Source organism: Nicotiana tomentosiformis, chromosome 6 (genome assembly GCF_000390325.3).
Source record: "Nicotiana tomentosiformis chromosome 6, ASM39032v3, whole genome shotgun sequence".
Lineage (NCBI taxonomy): Eukaryota > Viridiplantae > Streptophyta > Magnoliopsida > Solanales > Solanaceae > Nicotiana > Nicotiana tomentosiformis.
Window position 1 is genome coordinate 42,792,908 of NC_090817.1, and position 11,329 is coordinate 42,804,236.

Consider the following 11,329-nt stretch of genomic DNA (forward strand, 5'->3'; position numbering starts at 1 on the left):
ATTTCCATCCTCGAAATCGTGATGGCACCTAATATTTCACTTGCTAGAAAAACCAACGTTACATGTATTTATTAATTATTTTAACAAACTTCAAGTACGATGACAATAAAGAAATTGAATAGTCTGAAACAAGATAAATAAGCTAATAAGTGACGAAATTCAAATACAATCCCGGATCTGGTGTCACGAATACATGAGCGTCTAAGATACTACAAATAATGGTCTGAAATAAACATAACTGTCTGAATCAAATGAACAACTAAAAGAAGTAGAAGGGGACTTCAGAGCTGCGGACGCCGTGCAGCTATACCTCAAGTCTCCTTTGGGTAGTTGGGTACGAGCAAGTCTACGGTACGCCGCTGGGATCAACTTCGGTATCTGCACAAGAAGTGCAGAGTGTAGTATGAATACAACCGACCTCATGTACTCTGTAAGTACCGAACCTAACCTCGACGAAGTAGTGATGAGGCTAAGGCGGGTCACTTACATTAACCTGTACGCAATAATAATAATGACAACAGAAAGACACGAATAGAAGTAAAGCAGGTAACTCGTATTAATGAAACTCAAATCAACCAGCAGAGAGTCTCGAATAACCAGTCATATAACTCATCTCAACAACCGAGGCCAATTCAACAATCACAACAAATATAACTTTCATCAAAATATTGCGGCATACAATCCGATCCCACAATATAAACTTTAAACAAATCCGTTGCGGCACGCAACCCGACCCCTCCATTTAATCATCTGTCAATATCATAGTCCATCAAGAGAACAATTTTTATTGCGGCGTGCAACCCTCTCCCCAAAAATATCAATTAACAACAATAACTCAATAACTAACATTTACAAAAAATCATACATCAAGAGAACAATTGTACGAGCAATGGAGAATAACATGATAATCAAGAGGCTTGAACTACTCGGATGTCTCAACTTTGCCAACTCAACGGTATCTACTTTTAACAATACATACAAGTGAAACTACTTCAATGAAGACAACAATTATTACGAAACTATAAGGCAACAAGGCATAAGACAATTTAGATATATGAGGGAAACAAATCGAGACAAGTAGTAAATAAGTATGGAATCAGGGAGGGGATGGACATTTTAATACACGAAATGCTAAATGGCAAGTAGAAATTATGGCATGGGAGTCAAAATAAGCATGTGGCAATTAAGGTATAAAGACAAGACATAATATTAAGCAATGAAGATAGGGAAAACAAGTAATGTAACGGTTAGGTCATGGAAACAAGTAATTAATGAAATATGGGGAAAGCATGGAAACAAGTAATTTGACAGTGTATATACACTCGTCACCTTGCATATACGCCGCTACACATGTAATTCATATAGCATGTAGCTCAAGGGTTCCTAATTTCTTCAAATTAAGGTTAGACCCAACACTTACCTCACTCCGCAATCAACTCAAATTTCAACCACAGCCTTGCCTTTTGAATAAGCCTTCAAACTAACCAAATCTAGCAAATTATTAACCAAAAGATTCAAAATAAGCATTAAAAACTACCCACGAATGAAAGATGTTCAATTTAGATCATTATTGAAAAAGTCAACAAAAGTCGCTCGCTTGGTCAAAACTCGAGGTTCGGACCAAAACTCGATCACCCATTCACCCCCGAGTCTGGTTATGCAATTCAATTCGAAATCCGACCTCAATTTGAGGTCTAAATCTCAATTTTACAAAATTCCTAATTCTACCCAAATCCCTAATTTCTATCATGAAAATCCTAGATTTGATATTGTAATCTTATGAAATATAATGGGTAATTAAAAAGAAGTAGATTAAAGTCACTTACCAATGAATTTAGGAATAAAGTCTATTAGGAAAATCGCTTCTAGGGTGTTTAGGGTTGAGAGTTTGAAAGAAATGAGCTAAATTTTGTTTTCCCCCTCTTTTACCGAGCTGGAGTTATCGCAATTGCGATACAAAGTTCGCAATTGCGATGATCGCAAAAGTGATTGTCACGCCCCGACCTCGGGGAGCACGATCAGTGCTCAACCGAGATACCCTGGTCAAGCAAGCCTATTTGATGCCTTCTACCCAACCTTACCCATGAACAATTTAAGAACCAATAACAAGAGATAGACATGAGAAGAGTCAAGTGCTTCACATACTTTTCCACTACACTATTACATTTCACGTTTTCGTACGTTAAAGTCTCGTCATAAGTTAATTGACGTAGGCTCGGGAATGAGATTATTTTTGAGGTTATAAGTATTTATGCTATTTATAACAGATAATAAGTAAGTGCCGTGAAGGTTAGAGGGTAACAAATCAAAGAAAATGAGTTTCGTTGAAGGTTGTCAATTTGGGATAAATTATGGTTCAAGCTATAATACCCCGTATTTATGGACTAGTGCGAATAATGTACCGAGTATTTATGGGATAGTAAGGTGCATAAAGTATGTTAAAAGTGAATAATAATATAAGTAAATTAGGACAGTACTTAATTATGTTGGTAAGGGGTTAATTATTAATTTGAGTGGGAAGTTAACAAATTAACTAGAAATTTGAGGATAAGTTTTTGGTGGAATCATCACCGCAACGTGGCAGCAAGGTGGTTATGTTTGCTAAGACCAAACAATGACTCTTGGGCTTATGTGGCTAGGTGGCATATTTAGGGGATTTTGGAAAAGTAATCTATATCAAGTGGGGCCCACAACCCACTATGATAAGAGACCTCCCTAATTCATTAAAAGGAGATACATATATCTGCAAAGTAACGATGAAAGCTACAAAGGAATTCATACGAAACTACTTAATGTAATAGCAACGTGACTTGTAATTCTAAGGGAGTACGATACAATCTTTCTCAAGAATATCATACGGATTTTTCCTACTTTGATCCGCCGTTACGTGTTTTATCGCAAAAGACGTGGGTTAGAGGGATTGTTAAGAGAATCGGCTCAGGTATGTTAAGGATATCCTTTCTTTCTTTTTGGCATGATCTCTATGATACAAATGAAACGAGCAAACACACAACTTTCATTATTGCCTCTATTCATAGAAGCACTAGGGGTGCCTATGCTCTTGATTTTCCATGTGTCTTATTATTATATCTCTTGTTCATGGATCTCACAAAAATATGTAGATGATAAAATTTATCCGAAGGCATATTGATTTTATGACATTCCGAGAGATCTTATTAACTTACTTTTCATTGCATCCATTTATACATGTACATTGACCCATGACCAGATGGCGTTATATTCGTATATATATATATGTATGTATATGGGATATGACGAAAGGTTACGGTGTTATATACGCAACACCACCTGATCAGTTGGTATACATTGATGATTTCGCCCACTGAGGCCGAGATAATATGATGGGATGCCCTCAGAGGCTTGATGACGTTATGTACGCATATATCTATGCATGATATGACATTTATATGCACATGCATGACATTATAGATATTTCAGGATTCACAAAGTTATTTAGGCTTACAGGCGGATTCCTTTACTCCATACATCTTTTATGTCTTCTATGTACTGATTTTCATGCCCTACATACTCGGTACATTAATCGTACTGACGCCCCTATTTCCTGGGGCCTGCGTTTCATGCCCGCAGGTGCAGGTAGAAAGGCTGATGGTCCCCCTTCTTAGGATCCTTGATCAACGAGAGTTGGTGTGCTCCACTTGATCCGGAGTTGTTATTTATTTTGGTACGCTATTTTTGTATGTAGATATGGGTACGACGGGGCCCAGTCCCGTCCTTTATATAGATGTACACTCTATTAGAGGTTTGTAGACAGTCATGTATATTTGGATAGTATGTGGCCTTGTTGGCTCGCCCTACCGTATTCCATATATATATGTACATATGTCTTTTGGGCACGTTTTCTCGCGTATGTTATTCACACAATCTAGTAGTTTACTGCCAGACGTTATGCATTTCCTACACTTATTTCATGTTTTATCTTAGACGTGTGCTTAGGGGTGTTCGACAGGTAGGCTCGGGCACTCATCATGGCCCATCGGTTTGGGTGGTGACAAAAGTGGCATCATAGCAGTTCTGTCCTAGGGTTGTCTACAAACTGTATCTAGTAGAGTCTTGTTTATGAGTGTGTTGTGCACCACATTTATAAACAGGAGGCTACAGGACATATAGGATGTTATCCTCCCTTCTTATCTTAGATCGTGCGATATAAGAATTCATTTTCCTAATGATGTGTTATGTTTTCAGCGATGCCTAAGAAGGCTACAACCGCCCAGAAGGGCAAGTCTGTGGCTGATGAGACTACTAGTCGAGCGCCATGATTTATCAAGGCTCGGGGAGAGTCTCATAGTGAGATTCCATCTCAGACTTCACATACCCCGCCCTCTCCAGAGGAGCTCTGAGGGGCACCAGCTCCAGCGCCTGCCCCTGTACACCTATCTCCTCAGCCAGGTGCACCAGGTCAGGAGATAAGAGATGTTACACAACTATTTACTTGATTAGTAGCCGCACAATCTCGGCGTCAGGAAGTAGGTATTGGTCATGCAGATAGGGCCATCAGTGCGAGGGTTCGTGATTTCATTGATTTGGACCCTCCGGTATTCACTGGAGCAGATCTAAACGAGGACCCTCAGGTATTTATCGATATGATGCAGAGGACTTTGACGGTAATGAAGGCCACTGCGACTGAGTCAGTTGAGCTAGCTTCCTATAGACTTCAGGATGTTGTAGTTAATTGGTATGAGTCTTGGGAGTTGTCCAGAGGTGAGGATGCCCCTCCAGCAGTATGGCAGGAGTTTATAGAGGATTTTATTCGTCATTATCTGCCACCAGAACTTAGACGGGCCAAAGTTAATAGGTTCTTGACCCTTCGGCAAGGTAATATGAGTGTTCGGGAGTACAACCTTCAGTTTGATTCTTTGGCTAGGTATTCTCCCACTATTGTAGATAGGATGGAGGATCGAGTTCACCGGTTTGTGATGGGGTTGGAGCCGCACCTGCTTAACGACTGTATGTAGGTCTCACTTCAGCCATGCATGGATATTTCTCATATTCAGGCATACGCTCAGGGTGTAGAGGAGCGTAAGCAGAAGCAGAGGGCCGATTGTGAGCATGATAGGGGCTAGAGTAAGAGAGCGAGATCTTCGGGTCCTTCTAGTGAGTTTCGAGGTGGTTAGAGACAACAATACCCGAGGTATCCAGCCCAGCCATCGGCTAGCGCATCCCCTCAGGTTGCCGGTAGGAGATTTGATCATTCTATATATTCAGGGCCTAGTCAGAATTCCAGGGCCTCAAGTTCTTAGTATAGGGGTGAGTCAAGTCATATGAGGCCACCCTTGCCACGATGTGCTTAGTGTGGTAAGTAGCATGTCGGGCAGTGCCTTATGGGGTTGGGTGTTTGTTATACTTGTGGTTATCCAGGCCACGCTATGAGAGATTGTCCGACGAGAGGTGGTGCAGGTATAGTTCAGCCAGCGAGATCTATAGCTAGTTCGTCATCATCAGTATGCCCCCCTAGGCAAGGTTCACAAGCACCAATCGATCGTGGTAGAGGCAGAGGTGATACATCTAGTTCGAGCAGTCCTCAGAGCCGCATTTATGCATTAGCAGGTCGACAAGATCAGGAGTCATCACCTGATGTTGTTACAGGTATATTATCAGTCTCCTCATATGATATATATGAATTGATTGATACAGGTTCCACCTTATCTTATGTCACTCTGTTGGTTGCTAGTAAATTTGGGATAAAACCTGAGTTGGTTAAACCTTTTGAGGTGTCCACACCTATTGGGGATCCAGTGATAGCTAGGCGAGTATATAGAGATTGCATAGTAGTAGTTAGTTGTTCTACAGTAGCAGACCTAATTGAGTTAGATATGGTAGAATTTGATGTTATAATAGGTATGGATGTGTTGGCTTCTTGTTATAACGTTGATTGTAGATCAAAGATGGTTCGATTCCAGTTCCCTGGGCAGCCTGTTTTGGAGTGGAAAGGCAATACGGCATCGCCGAGAGGTAGGTTCATTTCCTATCTCAAGGCAAGGAAGATGATCATAAAGGGCTATATTTATCACTTAGTTCGGGTACATGATGTGAAAGTAGAGTCACCAACCGTTCAGTCTATCCCTATGGTTAATGAGTTTCCCGATGTTTTTCTCGATGAGCTTCTGGGTCTTCCGCCAGAGCGAGAAATTGAGTTTGCTATCGACATATTACCATATACTCAGCCGATATCTATTCCTCCTTATAGAATGGCATCTGCAGAGCTGAGATAGTTGAAAGAAAAACTAACGGATTTGCTTGAAAAAGGCTTTATTAAACCTAGTACATCACCGTGGGGAGCACATGTGTTATTTGTGAGGAAGAGAGATGGTTCCTTGCAGATGTGTATTGATTATAGACAGTTGAATAAGGTGACGATCAAGAATAAGTATCTGCTCCCGAGGATTGATGATCTATTTGATCAGTTGCAAGATGCCAAGTATTTCTCAAAGATAGACTTGAGGTCCGGGTACTATCAGGTAAGGGTTAAGGAGAAAGATATTCCGAAGTCAGCATTCAGGACCAGATACTGGCACTTTGAGTTTCGTGTTATGTCATTCGGTTTGACCAATGTCCCAACAGTAGTCATGGACTTGATGAACCGTGTGTTCAGAACCTTTCTAGATCTGTTCGTGATTGTATTTATCGATGACATATTGGTTTATTCTTGTTCAGCGGCTGAGCATGCAGACTATTTGCGTACGGTGCTCAGAGTTCTACAAAAAGAGTTATATGCAAAACACTCTAAATGTGAATTGTGGTTAAATTCTGTAGCTTTCCTTGGGCATATTATTTCAGGTAAGGGTATCCGGGTCGACACACAGAAGATTGAGGCAGCAAAGACTTGGCCTAGACCTACGACACCGACGGAGGTTCGTAGCTTCCTAGGTTTGACAGGTTATTACAGGAGATTTGTAGAGGGATTTTCTTCTCTGTCAGCACTATTGACAAAGTTGACTCAGAAGGGAGCTAAGTTTTAGTAGACTGATGCTTGTGAGCGGAGTTTCCAGGCATTGAAGGACAAATTGACTTCAGCACCGGTTCTGACACTCCCAGAGGGAATAGATGGTTATGCTATCTATTGTGATGCTTCGGGCATTGGATTGGGTGGTTTATTGATGATACATGGTAAGGTTGTCACTTATGCTTCTAGACAACTGAGAAAGCACGAAAAGAATTACCCAACCCATGATTTAGAGTTAGCCACGGTGATTCATGCACTAAAGATGTGGAGGCACTATTTGTATGGTATTCATGTTGATATCTATACGGATCGTAAGAGCCTCCAGTATATCTTCAAGAAAAAGGAATTGAATTTACGTCAGAGGAGATGGTTGGAGCTACTGAAAGACCATGACATTGATATTTTATACCATCCAGGGAAGGCGAATGTAGTAGCCGACGCCCTTAGCCGTAGATCTATGGGTAGCCTATCATATTTATAGCCAGAGAAGAGGGGGATAGCCCATGAGATTCATCAGCTAGCTAGTCTTGGAGTTCGATTACTGGACTCAAGTGATACCAGAGTTACTATTCAGGACACATCAATATCCTCTTTAGTAACTGAAGTGAAGGAACGCCAGTACGAGGATCCTGTGTTAGCTCATTACAGAGATACAACCCCTCATAAAGAGAAGACACCATTTGAGATTACAGGAGATGGAGTCCTTAGATATCAAGGATGATTATGTGTCCCTAGTGTTGCAGGGCTGCGCCGACAGGTTATGGGAGAAACTCACTATTCTCGGTATTCTGTTCATCCATGAGCAACAAAGATGTATCATGATATCAGGGAAATATATTGGTGGGACAGAATGAAAATGGATATAGCGGAGTTTGTTGCCCAGTGCCCTAACTGTCAGCAGGTTAAGATTGAGCATCAAAAACCTGGTGGATTATTGCAGGCTATATAGATTCCAACTTGGAAGTGGGAAGTAATTAATATGGATTTCGTCATAGGCGTACCTCACACCCAACATAATTTCAATTCTATATGGGTGATTGTTGACAGACTTACAAAATCAACCCATTTTTTTTCCTATTAGGACTACATATTCCGCAGAGGATTATGCAAGGCTTTACATTAAAGAGATAGTACGACTTCATGGTGTCCCTATATCTATTATCTCGGATAGAGGTGCTTAGTTTACAGCTAATTTCTAGAGGTCCTTCCAAAAAGGATTGGGGACTCAGGTAAGCCTTAGTACAACATTTCATCCCCAGACAGACGGACATGCTAAGCGTACTATTCAGACACTTGAGAATATGTTATGGGCTTGTGTGATAGACTTCAAGGGTAGCTGGGATGATCATCTTCCGCTTATTGAGTTCGCATATAATAATAGTTATCATTCCAGTATTCAGATGGCTCCATACGAAGCTCTTTACGAACGGAAGTGTAGGTCGTCTATAGGATGGTTCGATGATGGGAAAATTAAGTTAGTAGGACTAGAGTTGGTACAACAGGCAATCGAGAAGATTAATCTTATACAGGAAAGGCTGTTAGCAACTCAAAGCCGTCAGAGTTGGAGTTTCAAGTTGATGACTGGTATTCCTAACGGTATCAGCGATAAAAGGCATTATAAGGTTCGGTAAGAAAGGAAAACTTAGCCCTCGGTACATTGGACCATATAAGATCATACGCAAGGTAGGCCAGGTAGCATATGAGTTAGACTTGCCTTCTGACTTGGAGTCTGTACATCTAGTCTTTCATGTGTCTATGCTCCGTAAATGTATCGGAGATCCTTCTAGAGTCGTGTCAGTTGACGATGTTCAGGTCACAGAGCAGCTATCGTATGAGGAAAATCCTATTGCTATACTAGATAGACAGGTTCGGAGATTGAGGACTAAAGACGTAGCTTCGGTGAAAGTACTTTGGAGAAACAATAATGTGGAAGAAATGACTTGGGAAGCTTAAAAAGACATGAAGTCTAGGTATCCTCACTTGTTTCCTATTCTAGAGGAGGATCCGACTGAGACATCACAGCCTTAAGGTGCGTGTACGAATTCTTGTGTTAGTTATTGTCATTGGTCGTGTAAGGTCGTTGTCGTTATTGATGATTGTGGCCCTATGTGGCATTGAGTTATTGAGTTTTCTACAGGAAGGGTCGGTAGTAGTGCTGTTACAAAGGCGACTCTTCCACAATTTATATAGATCCCGGGGAGTTAAACATTCGAGGACGAATATTTCTAAGGGGGGGAGGATGTTACATTTCACGTTTTCGTACGTTAAAGTCTCGTCGTAAGTTAATCAACGTAGGCTCGAGAATGAGATTATTTTTTATTTTATAAGTATTTATGCTATTTATAATAGGTAATAAGTAAGTGCCGTGAAGGTTAGAGGGTAAACAAATCAAAGAAAATGAGTTTCGTTGAAGGTTGTCAATTTGGGATAAATTACGGTTCAAGCTATAATACCCCGTATTTATGGACTAGTGCGAATAATGTACCGAGTATTTATGGGATAGTAAGGTGTATAAAGTATGTTAAAAGTGAATAATAATATAAGTAAATTAGGATAGTACTTAATTATGTTGGTAAGGGGTTAATTTTTAATTTGATTGGGAAGTTAACAAATCAATTAGAAATTTGTGGATAAGTGTTTGGTGGAATCATCACCCCAATGTGGCAGCAAGGTGGTTATGTTTGCTAAGACCAAACAATGACTCTTGGGCTTATGTGGCTAGGTTGCATATTTAGGGGATTTTGGCAAAGTAATCCATATCAAGTAGGTCACACAAACCACTATGATAAGAGACCTCCCTAATTCATTAAAGGGAGATACATATATCTGCAAAGTAACGGATAAAAGCTACAAAGGAATTCATACGAAACTACTTAATGTAAATACAACGTGACTTGCAATTCTTAGGGAGTACGGTACAATCTTTCTCAAGAATATCATATGGATGTTTCCCTACTTCGATCCGCTGTTACGTGTCTTATCGCAAAAGATGTGGGTTAGAGGGATTGTTAAGAGAATCGGCTCAGGTATGTTAAGTCTATCCCTTCTTTCCTTTTGGCATGATCCCTATGATACAAATGAAACGAGCAAACACACAACTTTCATAAATACCTCTATTCATAGAAGCACTAGGGGTGCCTATGTTTTTGATTCCCCATGTGTCTTATCATTATATCTCCTGTTCATGGGTTTCAGAAAAATATGTAGATGATAAAATTTATCCGAAGGCATATTGATTTTATGATATTCCGAGCGTAACGACCCGGCCGTTCGTTTTGAGAATTTAAGTCCCATCCGGTGGCATAAGGCCCTGAACAGCTTCGTATTATATGCCTTGACTTGCGTGCGTGATTGAGTTCAATTATCGGGTGATTCGAAGGGAATTGGGACACTTAGTCCCTAAATGAGAGCTTAAGTCTTAGAATTTGGACCGTAGTCGGAACCGTGTGAAGACAGATCCGGAATGGAATTTCGTCGACTCCATTAGCTCCGTTGAGTGATTTTGAGCTTAGGAGCGCGTACGGATTGTGTTTTGGAGGTCTGTAGTAGATTTGGGCTTGAATTGGCGAAAGTTAAATTTTCGGCAATTTTGGCCGATAGTGGAAATTTTGATATCGAGCTCGGAATGGATTTCCGAAAGTGGTTGTAGATTCGTAGTGTCATTTATGACCTGTGTGCAAAATTTGAGGTAATTCGGACGTGGTTTGATAGGTTTCGGCATCGGTTGTAGGAATTTGAAGTTTCAAGTTCTTTAAGATTGAATTGGAAGGTGATTCATGATTTTAGTGTTAGTTGATGTGATTTGAGGGTTCGACTAAGTTCGTATGGTGTTTTAGGATTGGTTGGTATGTTTGGTTGAGGTCCCGGGGGCTCGGATGACTTTCGAGTGCTTAACGGATCAAATGTTGGATTTGTGTTGCTGCTGAAGTCTTCAGGCATCTGTCATTTTCGCACCTGCGGTGGGGAGACCGCAGGTGCGTGATCGCACGTGCGGAAAGGCAAGCACAGAAGTGGATTTGGGATGTGTGGTCAGGGGTCACAGGTGCGAAGGGAAATGCCGCATCTGCGATGCCCGCAGATGCGCTAAAGGACACGCAGGCGCGGAGGAGATCGCAGAAGCGGACAATAGTTTGCAGGCACGCACTCGCAGGTGCGGCCCTTTTTCCGCAGAAGCGGACCAAGTGCTCTTAAGTCGTTTCTACACCTGCGAAGGAATTCAGCAGGTGCGGCGTCGCAGGTGCGACCCAAGGTCCGCAGATGCGGAATAACTGGGCAGAAAAGGGGTAGATTAGAGGGTTTGAAGTTCACTTCACAAATTTGATTGAGAGCTCGGTAGAAGGCGGAATT

At 41.1% G+C, this 11,329-nt stretch overlaps 2 protein-coding genes across 2 annotated transcripts; both read left to right on the top strand.

Moving 5' to 3' along the window:
• Positions 1–4,646: 4,646 nt before the first annotated feature.
• Positions 4,647–6,251, top strand: LOC138893886 (uncharacterized). Its single transcript, XM_070178554.1, has 3 exons — positions 4,647–4,986; positions 5,398–5,625; positions 5,674–6,251. The coding sequence occupies exons 1-3, from the start codon at positions 4,647–4,649 to the stop codon at positions 6,249–6,251; spliced, it is 1,146 nt and encodes a 381-aa protein (XP_070034655.1).
• A 2,032-nt stretch (positions 6,252–8,283) lies between these two features.
• On the top strand, positions 8,284–8,935 carry LOC138893887 (uncharacterized). The gene is made up of 2 exons (XM_070178555.1): positions 8,284–8,609; positions 8,770–8,935. The coding sequence occupies exons 1-2, from the start codon at positions 8,284–8,286 to the stop codon at positions 8,933–8,935; spliced, it is 492 nt and encodes a 163-aa protein (XP_070034656.1).
• The last annotated feature ends 2,394 nt before the right edge of the window (positions 8,936–11,329 follow it).